This window comes from Xiphias gladius, chromosome 22, assembly GCF_016859285.1.
Source record: "Xiphias gladius isolate SHS-SW01 ecotype Sanya breed wild chromosome 22, ASM1685928v1, whole genome shotgun sequence".
Classification (NCBI taxonomy): domain Eukaryota; kingdom Metazoa; phylum Chordata; class Actinopteri; order Istiophoriformes; family Xiphiidae; genus Xiphias; species Xiphias gladius.
In genome coordinates this window covers 1,450,044-1,468,976 of record NC_053421.1, presented here as the reverse complement: position 1 = coordinate 1,468,976, position 18,933 = coordinate 1,450,044, and the positions used below count along the sequence as shown (strand labels likewise).

At 38.7% G+C, this 18,933-nt stretch overlaps 1 protein-coding gene across 1 annotated transcript in view; it reads left to right on the top strand.

Moving 5' to 3' along the window:
* Positions 1 to 11,279, top strand: part of LOC120784290 (TGF-beta receptor type-2-like) — a 43,311-nt gene extending 32,032 nt beyond the window's left edge. The window contains exons 9-10 of the mRNA XM_040117966.1: positions 8,972 to 9,099; positions 10,007 to 11,279. Coding sequence (XP_039973900.1) covers positions 8,972 to 9,099; positions 10,007 to 10,267 — 389 coding nt within the window. The 3' untranslated portion in view covers positions 10,268 to 11,279. The remainder of the gene's footprint in view (positions 1 to 8,971; positions 9,100 to 10,006) is intronic.
* Positions 11,280 to 18,933: the final 7,654 nt, after the last annotated feature.

Genomic DNA, 18,933 nt, shown 5'->3' with positions numbered 1-18,933 from the left:
GGAAAAACAATGTAATCTTTTTGGATGTTGGGGGCTCAGTTATTTTATATTGCTTTTAGATAAAATAATCGCTATACATTTAATAGCATAGGTTTTTGCTTGTGGACAAATGAGACAAGCCCTCTGAAAACTGGTGCAGTCTATGCAGTGCCTTCATTTCCTACCACTGGAGACTGCCAAAGTAAAAAATTTTAAAAATTTATAGTTGTTTTAACTAATGTCATGCGTCTTGTAATTATTGTGAAACCTGCATTAATTGAGTCTTGGCCTCCTGGGAGAAAGCTGTACAAAGCTGGAAACTTTACTTTTACAAATTATCATCTTATAAAGTTGTTATGGGGAACATATAAGCAGATAACTGCCCAATAATTGGCCTCAGTATTTCCCGAGGGATATGTGCTCCACTATGTTCACCAGCTATCAAGTAACAGTGGGTTTTAAAAGCTGTGTTACTGAAAACAACTGCCTGCTGCTGCTGGGAGCAAAATTCATGACTCATGCGTGACATAACCAAAACTGTAAAGTTACAGGATGTAAAACTAAAATAATGAACTGTGCTAAAACACTCCTTAGAGCTGAGGGGAACAGCAGAGGTGACAATACTTTTCTGTTGGTTCCTCACTACGAGCAACATCTTTCACATTACATAGTACTGTAAGCATGTACCTACTGTATGTCTGTGTGTGTTTGTGACCTACATAGTGCAGACAGTAGGCTCAGGCTACTGTTTCTTGTTATGCAGTGAGTGAGGGCTTGTGTGTATAACAGGGAGACCGATGATCTTGTCTGTTGGACTGTACTTCGACCTCAGTTCCAGGTCTGCAGCAGGAATCTGAGGAATGTCTGATATGTGAGGGAAGCAATCTGGACTCTGCTGTTGCCCTTCTTTGGGCAGGAAATCAGTGATAGAGATCTGCATTAGACACTGTACCTGTTTCAGCTGGCTGTGCATGTCATGTGTGTGTGTGTGTGTGTGTGTGTGTGTGTGTGTGTGTGTGTGTGTGTGTGTGTGTGTGTGTGTGTGTGTGTGTGTGTGTGTGCATGTGCGTGTGTGTGTATGAGTGTCCATGCTCATGAGCCTTAAATGTCCTCACAAAAATAGGAAGAGTAAAGTAAGTTAAAGTAAGGACATGTGTGTTCGTTGTCTGTATAGGCTATATCTGAGCAGCTCTAATGTTTTTGTCAATGTTTCTTTGTTTATTATCACTAACATGATTTATTGCCTTACCACGAAGGACACATTCAGACATCCGTCAGCACTGCCTGAAAAACCACCTCATTTAAATGCAGCTAGTGCAGGGGCGCAGCAGTGTTGTATGGCAAAAAATCTGAAACAGTCTGAACTTTTGCATTGCAGGTATCCTGTTCCTGTGGCCATGTTCACACTGGATTTTGCTCCCTTTTCATATCTATGAAGAAAAGGACAAGACAAATTTACTAATGTAGCCTGCCTCCTTTGCTTTGCTCAGAGGTACATTAGATTTAACTCTGAGGGTAATGACAATAAAGTGTCTGACAAAGTAACTTGTAGAACACTGTTGTTAGCTCACTAGGTCTGGCAACTGCTTCTCTCCAGTCCCTTCTGCCATTCATCCACCTTGCCTTGACTGCCTCACCATAGTAATAAGCTAGTAAGGTAACAAGGCAATTTTGTTACACAAAGTCAGCAAACAGATAGACCGTGCCTGTTGCACGTTCACACACAGAACCTTAAATTATCATTTTTGAAATATTGGGCTTTGATTTCAGACAGAGGCAGACAAAAGCAGCTACTAATTTCTAGAAAGCAACCGGTGTTATTGTCAGCTGAAATGAAAACTGTCACAGAAGAATTTATCAGCTTTAGCTAGCTGGCTAACTAAGCTAAAACTATCCCTATGAGTTGTTTGAAAATGCCGTCTCCAGCTGAAATTTTAATGTCTACAGCTGATTTGACAATGTGGTTAAAGAGAGATTATATATACACAATATATATATAAAAGACTGGGGTTAAAGCTACACAACCCTGGCAAAAAGTCAGGATCCTTCCCCATTAAGACATAGAAATAAAGCAACATCATTGTTCTTGTATTGGGGTGTAGAAGTACTTAGTCCTAGTTTTGTAAGAATGATAAGGAAACAGATGTTAGCTGCTTTGATTACATACTTTATGTATTTTCAGCATGTAATGTTAGAAGAGTAAAAGCATTTAGTATGAGGAACTAACCGACGTGTTTGGCAAATCGAGAGCATTGTACAACATACAAGAGAAAAGAACATGCCACGTAAAAAGTACAAAGCTAAATTCAAAATAAACAATAAAGATATACAGTACACAATAAAATACACAATAAATACATAAAATACAGACCTGGTACAAATAGATTACCCAAACACCTGTTTGGCAAATCCTATCTCGGGTTTTTGGTTTCACGATGGTACCCCCTAGTTTTGCATCAATTCTTAATCCAATGGAATACTGTCTATGTAGATGGAGACCCTTTTTTGATAGAGTCGATCAAATCTTGCATAAAGCAGTAACATCAGTGTTCCATCATACGTCTGAACCCTCAAACAACACTTTGGACAGAACAAAATGTCTTCACTTTCCAAAAACATCCTCAGTCTTTTAAAACTCAAACCGGACACAAAGATAAAAGTACACACACAAAAACTTCTCTGTTTCCTCCAATGTCCTCTGCTGAGTAGACAGGGAGTCACTCCGATCCACCTCCTTCACTAGTCGGCTTTTCTAGACAGTCTGAGATATTTAAAACTACACAGTTACAGTTACATTCCAACACGTGTGTGTTTGTCTTTGTGTGTGTTTATTTCAGAGAGAGGTACATAGAGACAGAGGGAGATGGAGGTACTAGACAGACACACTCATGTAGCCCTGTTTCTACGTCTCAATCTGGGATTGTGTGTGTGGGTGTTTCCTTTGTCTCCACTCCAACAACAGGGGACAGAATGGTGGCTAGAAATACTACCCTGTGCTGGTATTGTTGTTGTGTACAGTTATAGTACATTCTTTGTGTGTCTCTGAGCATTTTATTTACATGTCCTGAATTAGCCTGCAGGGAGCGGCAGGACCTGTATGTTCTATCTGAGCTAAGTGTTATGCAGGGTAATGGAGCGGGGTGAAGCAAAAGCCTTGTGGTCCATGAGGGGAGACAGCCATTGGCAACAGCTGGTGAGTTGGGTAATGGTTATACCCTGCTGAGGCAAAGATTTAGGGACAGAGGGCATTTCATTGGAGAAAAGAATAATTCAACAAATACATTTATTCTCGGTTTTTTGTGTGTTTTTTTTTTGGGGGGGTTTTTTTTGCTGCATGTTCGATGATAAGGAGATACCACTCTTGTGACTGTGTTGAGTACTTAGCTGGTGCCAGAAAATGTTTAGCTTAGCTTAGTTTGAAGACTGTACGTAGGGGAAACAAATATTCTTGCTTGAGAAATAGTTACCCAACCCCCTCTAAAACTACAAATTATTCGTTTTCCATTTGTTTATTTATACATTATTTTTAATTTTTTTACAATTGGTAACCCACATTTCTCCATACTGTGTTCACTCTTCATACAGTTATCTTTACCATACTCGATGTCAAAACAAATTGTATATTAGTATAGCACTTTTCATAGTCATAAGTCACAAAGTGTTTTACGAGAGCATTATACAACATACAAGAGAAAAGAACATGCCACGTAAAAAGTACAAAGCTAAAATCAAAATAAACAATAAAGATATACAGTACACAATAAAATACACAACAAATACATAAAATACAGACCTGGTACAAACAGATTACCCAAACACCTGTCTAAACAGATATGTCTCTAGCTGCCTTTTAAAAGAATCCACAGAATCAGCAGACCTTAAAAATGCAGGCAGAGCGTTCCACAGTTTAGGTGCTATGTCTTCATAGGCTCGATCACCATGTAAATTTAGCTTATTTGACCCTAAGAGAGCAAGTTGATGAGTGAGGGTTAAGTAGACCAGCCACATGAGCAGAAGACTGAACGTGCAATGCTCTTTAAGTAAGACTGAGAATCCAATACTTAACAGGGAATCAGTGAAGAAATATGAGTATAGGCTTTATGTGAGACTGTCTATTTGACCTAGTGAGTAGTCTTGCAGCTGAATCGCATATCAAAAATGCAGTAATGCAACCAAAACGCTTGATCCCCATCTCAGGATCAACTCTGGTACCAGAACACTGACAACATTTTTCTACCGACAAGAAAACTATATCACTCAGAACACACTGACTTAACAAATACTACCAAGAGGTAGCATTACAATATGTATCACTACTGTCTTTGAACAAAGAAAACACGATTCCATTACAACAAAATTAATGAGAATGTAAAGAAATGCTGCAATATGCATCAATAGGCTTTTTCTGCATAGAGTAGATCCAAGTCCACAAAATAAAACTAAAGTAATCCCAGCAGTACAGTACAAAACTGTACATATTCACTATATATACATGTATAGGATAGCTACAGATATAGGAATACAACAGTGCTAGTAAATGCTGCCTTCTGCATTTGGCCACAAGTTCTCATTGACATTGCACATTATGTCCTCTCTTGCAATCCAGCTGGCAAAGAATTTTTTTGTTGCCTGACCCATCCCTGGCAATCTTATGCAGATATGTCCAGACATCCAGCATAAATTGTGTGCAAGAGGGACATCTGATCATAAACTGTCCACCTCAATGAGAAAAAGAGTTCTTCTGTGAGGCTGAAGAATGGAAAGTAAGGTTAAAGGAAAAGTGACTCCACCCATTCAGAGGTCTTCCATAGAAGTCATCAAGGAATGAAAAATAGGCGCTCAGTGTTGTCAGGCCCAATTATGAGTTTATGCATTTTTATTTTTAGATCTAGATGTATCATAATGTAGTAGATCAAATTCTAATCTACATTAGTTTTTTATGATTGGTTGGTTTTGAATGTAAATTGAACAGTTTTGAATATAGTAGTAGGAGTATAGTACGTAAATGTGCAAAATGGAGTAAATACACAGAGTTTTGGTCATGGTTGAGTTTGAGTGAGAAAATTCATTGATTTTAAAAGATGTGGCCAATGTGTAAAAGTGATCTACAGTTCAGTAATGAAAATTCATGAAAAATGTGTGTTAAGATTCATAAAAAAAACAGACAAGACGTGTGTTAATATGTGACTACTATTTTTTTGCTATGGCTGTTGCCCCTTGCTTCCAGTCTTTATGCTATGCTAAGCTAACCACCTCTTAGCTTTAGCTCTGTAAATTATATATATATATATTATATATAAAATATATATTAAATAAATTAAAATAAATAACAATGAACAATGAAGACAACATGTGTTATCAAAACAGGACAAGGCAAGCAAAGCAACTAAACAGGATGAAAAGCTAAAAAATAGAATATGTCAAGCAATATGCACTGTAGGAAATATGCAATCAAGCATTTCATACAAAAATACATGCAGACATGAAGTCTGCAGTTAAAGCACGACAGCATCATTAGCAGATAATACCGGGAGGTAAAACCATCAAGACAGTAATAGTGTGAAAAAAACACAAGGAGCACAGATTGACAGACACAAACAGGAAACCAAGCAAATGAGAATGGACAAGACAAGCATGCAAATACTAAGTTTGTTAACTGATATCAGTTATCTTTGAAGATCATATACAAATGGAAGCAGTGGAGTTACTCATGCAGTTTTTACAATTTTTTCACCGGCAACTGTACTGAGTAATTTTTTTTTTTGTAATTTCAGGCCCAGACACACATGGAATTCGATTCAACTGCTTGCAGCAAAGGTGTTTCCCTGTCTCATTCTAGCCTTTTAAAGCCCCGTCAGAACAGCACCAGTGGTACTGACATTTAAATTTCACAGTACCCTGATGTGCTAGCCACAAACCTGCCGCAGGAATTCAACCCACAACTTTCTCTGGAGATAGGCGGATGCTTTGGATGAGAGAGGATTTTGTTTTGATGAGAGTGTGGGTTGTTAGAGGCTATGCAGGTTCATTTCTTGTGATGTGTAGTTGGTTTTGCATAGATGTGGGATCAACATCATCTTATATTCCTATTGAGACTCTCTTGAATGCCAAAAATTGAACTGTGTTTCTCTTAAGACAGTACATCCCAGACAGTGAATCTAGCCACAAAGGTTTCTGCTAACCTCCAGGCCACAAAGGTTTCAGACAGATAATCTAAAAAGGAAACTGGTGTAAACCATTTTCCGCCCCTTAGATTGGATACACCAGGGTTTTAACTATGGGCCCCAGACAGCAAGGGAAAAGTGAGACTGAGGCTCTGGTTGCAGTCTGTTGTGAAATCTGTTCTCAAACCGTGGATGAAATTCTTCTCATAGCTTTCAAATGTCAAGAGAAGGAAAGCAGGCTGCACCTCTCATATAGACTGAAATGATAGTATTTGCCTGCCTGGTTCTCTAATGTGTGAGATATAATTCCTATGAAAAGAATATAAGAGCCAAATCAACACCAGAGCATAAAATGAGATCTTTTCCAATCAGTCATGTCTTGATGTTTAAAAAAGCACTTCACCTATTTTATTTCTGTTTGCAACTCTCTCATTTTTGGTCAACTTGCGCTATGCTGTTTTATGTTTCAGCTGTATAGAATCCAGGAAAACGTGTGGTATTTATACCAGCTCCACTGCAGGAGATCTAAACAGCAGAGCTGTGAGGACAATACCAGCCCTGGCATAAATAAGCTCCAGGGGAATGGGCCGGGCCCGGCTGGGTCCTGTTTTAAAACACTAAAAAGGGGGGAAGTTCCACATGTCAAAAACAGGAAGTGTGGGCCTGTAGAGTCAGCTTCTCTGCACACAGTCTCAATCCCAGCCCTCCAACTTCCTGTCCAGGGGTTCCACTCCAACCTTCCCACTTCCTCTGTTTGAGGACATAGAGGCAGAGACCATATGGACCAGATATATATTAAAATCCTACAGCTTTTCCTAGATTTCCTATCACAGCATTTTCCTTGATCATACCATACCATTAATTAACACCAACAATATTAAGTATTTAAACTGATATTTGCAGCTACAGACGCATATTATGGACAGATAATAATTTTGAGAGAATTTTTGAGGCTGTTGAGAAAACCAATCTCACCAAAAGGTCCATTTAGTAGCTGTTTTGTAGTTTTTGATCATATCATATAATCTTTATGCGAAGGTGGCGTTTGCCCAGTCTTCTGGGGATACTGGATTGATATACATACAACTTTAAAGTGCTCAGAAAACAAGGGAAAACATCTACAACTGACAACTCGCTAAGCCCCAGTCCCCCTTAGTTGTTGCCATTATGCGTATCAAACTTCAACCACTCGCACAACATATATGCAGTTTACAATAACAGCGGAAGAGTTACCACTTGAAATTTTTTAATTTGTTGAAACAAATGATTTCACACAGTGGTAAACAAAAGCAGCCTCCTCATTTCTAGCCAGTGACAGTAAATTTTTTATTCTGTTGCTGGCAGATTTTATCAGCTTTAGCTAGTTGGCTAATTAAGATAACGTTAGCTCTATGAAAACTGTCTCTGCCTGACTTATGATGTTTCAAGTTGACTCATTTTTTAAAAGAGAACCCTGTAAAGAGCTCTTAAATATGCACTTGATCGCTACATACATGATATCATGCTAAACAACGGTGGTTAAAGCTACATGTGAACCCGACAAACTAATGTAGTTTGTTAATGATGTGCTCCTTGGCCTTGGAAGTAACACTGCAGACAGTAAGCCATGAAAGAAGTCTTTACAACAGCTACTACATTTACTTTGTTTCGAGATTGTTTTCTCAACTCCTGTTCCCACGATCAAGGATAAACTTTGAACCCCACTTTGAAGACTTCTTGTTGAAATTTGATTCGATTGGAAAATTCTTAATTTCTTTATCAGTTCATTTGAGTAAATATGTTCATTCACATACTGTACACAGATCGAAGAACCACTACTGTTTTACTAATTTATTGTCAGGGTATCCTTCTAGTGCTGCAGTGACCATTCGTCTTGAAAGGGGATATTAAACATTTAATTTCAGTGAAAATGCCTAGAGAAAAACATAGATGCTTCCAAATATAACACACCTAAAAAAGTACACATAGTGAATAATACTCAGTGTTTGAGTGGCTGTAAAATAGGGTGTAGAAATTGTTAAATGTAAGAACAAGAACTAATTTTTGTTAAATATTTGTGTATCAGTTTCTGGCTCAGATGGGTAAACGAAGATGATTTTGCAGCTACTAGTGTCTAATTTCACAGCAACTGTGAGCTCCTGAGACCCTTCTCTTTGGGGCTGGGGACTGCAGCTGTTGTGAGATTGGTTTCTTGAGGTCTGGACCCAATCCCAGTATTTTGTTTTTTATTTTTCATGGTTTCGAGGTTATGCTCTGTCTTTTTCTGTGCTAGTTTTTCAACATGATTTTGAAGATTGTGGGTTTGATGCTCTGTACAGTCTGAGGTTGCAAGTAATTGCTTGTTAGCGGAAGCTGATTTGTTGTCTTTAGAAATGATAAATTTTCGAGTCCCTAAGCGAGCATTTTCCTTCAACATCATAAAAAAAATTTTTATTTCCCACTGTCATCATTAGTGGTGCCAGTTTAAAGAGCTGACAACTTGGGTGAAAACAATAACTCAATAGTAGTTTGGGGTGGAATAACCTTATGTAAGGATGCTTCTACACTTCCAAATTACATTAACTCCACAGGCCACCTGTCTTCCTCTTCCCGATTTTTTGTCCTTAAAGTTTCACTTGTCATGAGCCATGTCATGACATTTGTGCTTGTTTAGTGTTCATGTTGAACTTGGCCAACTCTTCCACATCTTGTTGGTACCACGTACTTGCTTGGAAGAGTTGCAAATGACTGAAACATGAAGCCACAGACAACATGACAGCAAGAAAGGATATTTATCTTCAACTGAGACTCAGATCATGATTTGCATTTGCTTGTGTTTCTGTTTGCAGAGGTGAAGGATTACGAGCCTGCATATGGCTCTAAAGTGCGAGAGCACCCCTGTGTGGAGAGCATGAAGGACAACGTGCTGAGAGACAGAGGAAGACCGGAGATCCCTAATACCTGGCTCACACATCAGGTCAGACACACAGATGTACTTTGTATATCCTGGAAGGACAACACCTACACAATTGCACTTATCAGGGATATCCACGGTTATTGATAATTCTGTATGAATACCTGGGGAAAAAAACTAAATCTGTACAGCAACACTGAAAACAGTGATCTAATTATGTGTCTTCAGAGGACATTGATTAGATTAGAACACATGCTGGGAAGAATGTTTTAGGCCTTTCTTGAAATATCTTTTTTCTTAATGAATGCTGCATTAATTATTTTTGGCCACAGGGGGGGCAGAAAAAGAAACTGAAAACACAAAACTGGCTTTTTAAGACCTAATAAAGTTGGTATTGATTAATAAGTTAGGAAACAGTTGCCTCTTTACACATCCAGCAGGCAGAGAGCAACATTAGAGTTCATTTAGAGCTGTCTTTTCTGTCCACCAGATGATTTTAACATCAGTATTCACTCTCCCTTTAGTTCTGTTTTTGGTCTCTACAAAATCCTGAGAAAAATATATGTGTCCCTTTTGCTGCCTACACCAGCTAGTTGCCAACTTTGCTGAAAAAAACTGCCTGCTGTAGCTTCAAACATGATTAATGAACAAAACAAAGAGCTAAAATAGGCTAAAAAAATTCTGTAGGGGTCGTCATTACAAGTCATTTTATCTATTGCTTATACTGCATTAAAAAATATTGATTAGTGTAGCATTACATCATGAATATGCACGCAAAGTTATTTTAGTCTTTCCATTACAATTGTATTTCTTTTGAAAAGCATTATCAAAGGTTTATGTTTAAGTATTGCTTTTATGGAAGATAGATGCTGCTGCCTACAGAACAGTTAGTTGTCTTTACCTTCAGTCAATGTTAAAATGGGCCCTATATGCTCAGTCTCATATCGCTGCTCTCTGCCTCTCATTACAGGGCGTTGCGGTTATCTGTGCCACCATAAAGGAATGCTGGGACCATGACCCCGAGGCCCGACTCACTGCCCATTGCGTCGCTGAACGCATCACTGAGATGGAGGACGAGATGGAAAAACTTTCCAGCCGCTGCTCCTCAGCAGAGAAGATCCCTGAGGAGCTGAAGTTCCCAATAGAGGTGGAGATCCCGGAGAAAGAGGTGAAAATCACAGAAATACAGGACATCATTGCTGTGGACTGCTCCGTGAGCGACGAGAAGTGACCAGAAGCCCTGCATCCTCATGGAGATTTTCAACAAGGGCACTTACTCTGCTTTAATGGGAACTCTTAAAAGTGATTTTCAGGAGCTGAGCTCTTGCAGGACTTTGGGCCAGGTTAAGTTGAGTCACAGTGTCATATCTAATTCTAACCCAGCAAAGATAAACTCTGGGTAAAGCCTTTGAAATTCAGTACTTCTAAGATGTAACAGCTCGCTTTAATCAGCTGAAAAAGCTAAAGAGCCAAAAAGCCAGAGTTAAATGGAAGCTTCCATAGATGTGCTGAGCATTGGAGACAGTATTTTTTATGAGTCAGACAGGCATCTCTCTGAGCACAAAAGTTACTCTGTTTATAAGAAACGAACAGGGAAATAACTATTAAACCAAAGACATTTAATGAGCACTTTACCATTTGTTACTTACACATTACAGATGTGTTTGATTTTGATACCTTCATATGTTCTGACATGTTGGAGTTATGAAAGCTTTTGCCTAAAAGTGCCTTTGTGTGTCCAACTTTGAGCCAAAATGTCATCAGAGATGTCGCCTCAACACAAATGATGCCGTGGACTCCATCCTAACCAGCAGGGTATTAAAGGAATGTGTGTGTGTGTGTGTGTGTGTGTGTGTGTGTGTGTGTGTGTGTGTGTGTGTGTGTGTGTGTGTGTGTGTGTGTGTGTGTGTGTGTGTGTGTGTGTGTGTGTGTTTGTGAAGGACAGTGTTTGTCCTTCTGTGTGTAACCATGTAGTTTTTATCCAGCTATACTTACGTCTTGTTTGCCAGAGAGGCAAGAACAATGTACATAGTGACAATAATTGAATATAAAATACAAATCAGCCAAAAAGGGAAAGTAATCCTACTACTTATCTTTGAATGCAGAGATTAAAAGACTTAATAGAGATGTATTTTTTAAAACATTTTGTATGTTTTCTGTTTTCTGCAACAGGTAACTGAGGAGTGTGCCAAAGATCTTTTACCCTGCTTTACATACAGTATGTGTCATATGTAAAATATTGTAAATCCTTTATGAAATAAAGATATTTCTGTATATTGAGATCCTGTTCATATTCTCTTTTATAATCCATCCAAGCCATGATACGAACTTCTGTATGCTGTGTTATGTCTGCAGTCGATTTTCTTTCTCATTCAGTCGTTTTGCTCACATGAGGATGCATAATCTAAGAATGATATTTTAGAAAAGCTAGCTAAGTGATTAAGTAGTTTGAGAAAGTATCTCTGCCATCTTCATATGTGCATTATTTCATTTTTCAAGATATTGTGAGTCTGAGATGACACAAGGGAGTTGTGTTATTTTTGGAAACACAGCAATCATATAAGTATCTAGAAGGAGCATTTAGTTAATATGGGATGATTTTCAGCTTCTCTTATTGCATAGGGCTAGTTTGTGTTTATCCCGTCTATCCTCTCATGTTTTGACAAACAGTCAAATGAAAATTGCATTGGAAAGTACAGTACACCTGGGATGTTCTGCTATGGTCTGGTCTTTATGTATCAGTACTAAAGGTGATATGATGGACTTGGCAGACTGGAAGATTTCAGTCCTGGTTGATTTGGCGACAACAGTAGTTGCTGGTAGTAACAGCAAATGTTGTTTAACACCACAGGTCACAGAACTCTGGGGGCAGCAAAACAAAATATTGTAGTATTAATAAGGAAGTCAGGCAATTAATGGCCTTTCTCCATCCTTCTGTGAGCAACCATGAGCTGATTTTATGCTGCAGCAGGGCATCGTGAAAGGAATTGGTTACCTCACTAAGAAGTTGGAGGTGTGCAGCCTGTCGCCTGCTCCTGCTCCTGTGGCTGCTCCTTCTCTTTGCATTAGTCCCTGCAATATTTCAAAAATGCCCAAGATGACCGTTGTCTTGTTATGTAGATGCATTTTTGATTTACAATAGCGGTAAGTGCGAAGCTCACTGACAAACACATTGCATTTCCTGTGACTACTTCATAATAAAAGTCAACTCGTGTTTTGCCAGCGAAATGCTGTTAATGTGAAGCTACATCAGTAAGAGGTGTACGGTTTGCATTAGCTGTAACTTAATACAACATTTTTTCCAGGAATGTTGCCAGTTCATAATACTGCAAATATATAAATATTGCAATACTTTCATCAGTGGTCCCCAAGGCTCAATCACCATTTTGTTACCTCATTTAGCGATAGATAGTGACTTAAGAGATTTATTCAAATGAAAATCTTCGAGATCAACACTTTAAGTAAAAAATGTAACTTAAAAGTAAGTACAGATTATTTCTATAGAGCCTTTTCATTAGTTACAAAGTGCTTCACAGGTGCTGAAGAAATACTGTACCATAAAATAAAACTATGTCAGGCTATACAGGACAGTTTTTATACGCCTTTTAAAAGGTGGCACTGGCTCAGCTGAACCGATACTGAGGGGTGGTTTGTTCCACGATGTTGGAGCTAAAACAGTAAAAGCTGTTATCCCCCTTTCTATTCCACCATGGAACCCTGGACATTTGAACATTGGATTTTCAGATCTGAGGGGACAGAATAAGGGGGTAAATGATCCAAAATGTAAAGTTGAACCACACCATGTAGATTTAGATAGATATGTAGATAGAATCATTTTAAAACATTAGAATCATTTGTCTCTGCAGAATAACTGGGGAAATGTAAACTTCAAAGCAGTTTACATTTCTTCTTCTGATTTGCTGTTTCTTCTCAAAACACACACATAATTATTAATCGTATGATTACTTGAAAACTGTTTTTAAGGATTAGGCTCTTCCTACACTTTGTAGGACTAAGTTGCTTGGTAAATGTGTCTTATTCTGCAAAAAGGAGTTATTGACTTTTAAGTTGCCTTTTTAGAGCATTTTAACTGTAAGTGTAACTCTTAGACGTTAAACGATAAATACAAGGCTCAGTCTTGCCCTGAACTACTATGTACTTCCAATCTTGCTTTTACTTCCTCTGTTCCTCTAGCTTTCATTTGTTCTATCACAGTCTACTCATACTTCCCTCCTTTTTAGCTTCTGTCCCTTTCTCTTCGTCCCATTCCATGTCTTCTTTCAGATTTTCTACCTCATTCCTTTTGTCTTCCTCTTTGGCTTCTGTAGGATTGCCATAGAAAGTGCACCACCCCAGTCTGCCGTCCACACACTAAAAATGATGGAAGAAATATACACTGGTAAGAAATAAAAATGTATTTTAAAACACTGTGCAGGGTGAGGTCAGGGTGAAGAATGAAAATCTTTCAACTCCAGTTGCGGTAATTATCATATTTTTACTCCTGTGGAAGCATTATATGAACCCCTATAGACACAGTGTACAACACTGAGTTTATGATACCCTGTCCAGACCTTCTGAAGTTATAACATAGCTAAAGATAGAGCAGTTTCGTAGTGCCAAAATAGTAATTATTTTGCAATTTTGAGTTTTCATGGAAACACCACATGTAAAATAGTGGGATTAAAGTCATACCCATACACCCTTAACTAAAATACATTTTAAAGCTGCACAATGCAATTTCATACATAAACTTATAACTTCAGGTTATAAAAATCATATTATTTTAATACTGGAGCGGTTTTTGAAACCATCAGATACCTCGTACACCATTTCAATTATTGTCCCTAATCAGGCCTTTTGTCAGGACTGTGTGTGTACAGACTGTGCTTAATAGCTCTTTATTACCCAAAAATGCTAATTTGCTTCTACTCTTACACAAAAATGTTTCTACTTTCACTCAAGTAAACTATCATAATACTTCCTCCTCTGCCTGTAATACCATGTACACACTACATGACTTTCAAAGTTGTCAGATTGCTGTACTGTTCACACTACACAACTTGTTGTCTTGTACTTAGGAATCTTGAAATTGTTGTTGTTTGCAGACTACATGACTGATCAGCGGCAAGGGGTCACAAATTACAAGATCTTTCACCAGGAGGAATCCCCTGCGAGTCCATCTGGTCTCCAGACTACGTTTTCTCACAAAACACACGCGAGAAATGACATGACACGATACCATGCATGAGACAAGATTTTTTCTCATCCAAAATGGATCTCTGCAACAAACGAGCAATCCCAAGTTGTTTGTGTGCTGATTTGCACTGAAGAATACAAAGAAGAAAAGAGAAGCATATGGGTGAGAGAATGAATTGCTTGTAGCCATGCTTGTTGATGTTTTACAGCTCTTCCCCCGGGTTTCCCTCAACCCATTTATTTTGCTTTCGTTGGCTGTAGCTTCTTTTCTGCACTCATTGCCAATCACAGCTGCGTCACAACACTTTTCACACTACTGGATTTGGACTGCCGACAGGTTGAGATTTTTAGCCTGCTAGATACCTTTTGGGCAGCTGCAATGCATCGGAGAGTCCCTCGGATCGTGTATTTGAACAGTACACAAATAGTGACCACACACTGATTTGCCTCTGATCTGGGGCTTTTCTCTGCGATCACCAAAAATTGTTGGCAAGTGAAAAACTCAGGGCTAAAACTGTGTCATGTTAACTTAGCATAAGCTTTGTTGCACCTAAATTTATGGGAAAATTTACACCTTTATTATTCATATTATTAAACTGAGAAAGATGGTCTTACATAACTCCCAGCATACTGTCACCCATCTTGAAAGTGAGCAGAGGTCTAATTAGCAGTAACACCAGTACTGGTATGCAGGACAAGTCTCGATTCGTCTTTGAAAACCTGCAAGTCTTTCAACTCTCTGAATTGCAAATATTATTCAAAATATTCAATCTGAGCATTTTCTTTTGAGCCTTTTTTTGTTTTCTTTTTTTTTTTTTTTACAAAATTTAAAATAAATTCATTTAATGTATGGGCCTAGTAATAAATATGCAAGGTGTATTGTTATTATTATAAAATAATTACATTTTATTTAACAACTTTAAGTTTGCTTTCAAATCTAAATTCGAGTCAAGCAGAGTCTGAGGGCGCCTTTGAGCTATGTGAAAAGATAAACTGTGAACAAGGTAATGAAATCTTTTGTTGTCAATCAAAAATGGCAGCCCTAGACCACACTGTCAAGACACATCCACTGATGCAAATTTGACGATTGGCGGCTCACCAAATGGACCAAATTGGTGTATGGTGTGCAAGAATTTCACTGTAGCCCACCTGGAACAGCATGTTTACTCTAAGAAAACCCCAAAACATACAGCAGCACTGAGTCAAAGCAGACACCGGCCAACAATCTTCTACTTGCATGGAATGAAGTACTATAGCAGTTAGGATCAATTGAGCAAACTAACCCTTTTAATTGACAGTGTGCTGTGTAGCGTGGAAATGTTTGTAGTAGACTAAGAAGTGAGTCAGACACAGAGTGTGTGTGTTTGTGTGTGTGTATGTGTGTGTGTGTGTGTGAGGTGCAGACATTCCTCAGCAGACCAGAATTTGTACCAGAGAAATGTAATGAAAGGCCTGCTTGGCCCACAGTGGCTCTCGTAGGAGAACAGGGGACAGAGGGTACCACATCCAATGTGGTACACACACACACACACACACACACACACACACACACACACACACACACACACACACACACACACACACACACACACACACACACACACACACACACACACACATTCTTCTATCTTTGGGAGGACACTCATTGACATAACCATTCCCTGGCCTAACCTCAACCATCACAACTAAATGCCTAACCCTAACCTAAACTTAATTCTAAACCTGAACCCTAAAACCAAGGCTTAACCCTAACACAGTGCTTTGAGGTTGTGAGGAATACATACACACACACACACATATACACTGCCCTTCTTTCATTCCTCTCTCATTCCCCTCCTTATCTGTGGCTCTCTCGTGTTCTTTCCATCTTAAAGCCTCAGTTCTCCTCCTCATGTAGGTCTTTGTTGATGTATTCCTGGCATCACTGACTCTCCTCAGGGGGAAAACATCCAGTTTCCAGAATTAACTCCTGGCCTCTCTTTTATTCTTTTATAGGCCTCAGTAGTGAAGTGTGTTGTATGTACCCAGGAGGCCTCTCTTTGCCTGGTCTCTGTGTTGGAATCACTAGATTGGATCAGTCGGCCTCCTACAATCAGTGTTTATACAGATTACTTTCAGGTGTGATGCACCTGCCTTGCTCAGATAGTGGATATGGGATTACAGTTTAATTTTTTCCACCCTGTGTTTACCAAATGTAACACTGTGAACCACTATAATACAGGTACATCTGAGTTAGATTTTATTATATGTCTCCCTTCAGGCTGTAATCACTGAAATAATTACTGCCATGGTATTTTTTTTACTGCAGTCTGCAGGAAAACAAAGGTTCTCTATAATTAAATCACTTACAATAGTTTTCCAATATATAAGGGCTGTGATGTTGAGAGAAAGAACATGTCTGCCCTCTGGTGGGGAAAAAAATACAGCACACATTGATTTTTAATCAATGTGTAGTGTTTCAGCAAATAAATACTGTTCAAAAGGAACATACCACTTATACTTTGACATATCACATTTATCACTGCTGCCATTTCCCAAGCGGGATTTTACCCAGTAATTCTTGGTTGAAAGATTTTTTGCAAGACATATAAATATCCAATATCCAATTTCAGACTGCAGCAGTTTGAAAGACAGGTAAGTGCTAATGTTTGGATAGTAATTACTATTTAATGTATTCCACAATTCTCCTGCAACCTGCTAGGGGCTGGATATGATCTGAACACAGATTGATTATCCCTTCATTATTTAGTATATATAACTGTATGCCTCAAGGATTCATGTGTAGTGGGGTCCAGATTGTAAGACCACTAGTCAAGATACTTCTGAATTGCATTTGTTTCGAATGTAACACTATTTTTTTTTCATTACAAATGATAATATCAGTTTACCATTTCGAGTGAAAAGTTTAACCTTGAAAAAAATGTAGATGAATTTCAGAATATCTTAGTATTCGTTATGTCCAGCTTTTGCTTTGATGATAGCATGCACTCGAGCTGGCACCAACTCCACACATTTGTGCAAAATCTGATCACCCATGTTCTCCCAACATGATTTGACAATGTTCCAAAGAGCTTCTTGTGATGTCACAGAATTCTTGGATTTCTCAGTCTTCAAGCGCCCCCATAAATGTGTGGTTGAGGTCAGTTGACTGCGGAGGAAAGCCCATGACAGTTAATGGAAAATAGTAAATGGACTGCACCTGTATAGCGAATTTCTAGTCTTATCGCCCACTCAAAACACTTTACACTACTGCCACATTCACCTATTCACACACACATTCACACATATTGATGGCACAGCCATCAGGGGCATTTTGGGGTTCAGTATCTTGCCCAAGGACACTTCAACATGCAGACTGGAGGAGGTGATCAAACCACCAACCTTCCGATTAGTGGACAACCCACTTTACTTCCTGAGCCACAGCTGCCTCAAGTCAGGGCTCCTTAGTCTTCTTTGGTCTTAAAATAGTTCTTGCAAAGTTCTTGCAAACCTTAAAAGTGTGTTTGGGGTCATCATCCTGCTGCACTATGAATTCTTCTCCACAAAGAAGTAAACAAGAGGGTGTAGCACGTCTCTGAAGAATGGAGTGGTACTTCTCCTTGGTTAGGGTGTTGTCAATCCAGTGTAGGTGTCCAACTCCAGAGTAAGCAAAACACCCACAGACTTGAATACTCCCACCACCATGTTTCACTGTTGGGTTGATACACTGCTGTATCATTCCCCCTTCTGTTCATTGCCTTGCATACACCCTTCTGTTACTGCCGTAAATCTCAAACTTGGATTCATCAGTAGATATGATTTTTTTCCAGTCATCCACTTTGAAATGCTGGTATTTCTTAGCCCACCCACCCAAGCGTTTGGCCTTGTTTCCTCTCCTGAGAAGTGGTTCAAAAACTTCTACTCGTCCTCTGAGATCAATACAAGACAGCCTTCTTTTGACAGTACTTTTGCTGATTGGAGTATTGCTTTCTTTATTTAGCTAACTCTGTATCTATGATGAAGTAGCTTTTCTATCTCTCAGGGAACTCAGCTTGATGTTTTGATCTTCTCATGGTGTGGTCACTTTTGGTCTGCCTTTTCGTGCTTTGGATGCAATTCATCCTGTTTCTGCAAAGCATTTTAGATTTTCATGGACTGCCCCTTTAGAAACCTTTAGCCATGATTTGAAGCTGAGAAAGCCCGTCTTTGCTTAGAATAACAATTTAACTTCTGACACTTTCACTTAGACCTGATGCAGTTTTCCTCATTATCACAATGCTACTTAGTAAGCAATGATATGCTGGAAACTTTGGGCACAGGCGTACTTATAACCAATGTACACTGGCTGCAAGTTGAATTACTCTAACAAGGCTTTGATGAGTAGATAATTAGTGTCATCTTAACAAATGCTTCAATGGAAGGGATACAACTCTATTCTAAACTCAATTATAACTCATTTGAAATCCTGGTTCTTAGTCTTACACATCCATCATGGAAAACTTTAAAGCTTATTCTATTTGTTATAGTGTACCGCGCTCCTGGCCCATACTCTGAATTTTTATCTGAATTTTCAGAGTTTTTATCAAATTTAGTCCTTAGTACAGATAAATTAGTTATAGTAGGTGTTTCAATATTCATATGGATGCTGATATTGATAGCCTTAGAACTGCGTTTATCTCATTATTAGACTCAATTGGCTTCACTCAGGGCATAAATATACCC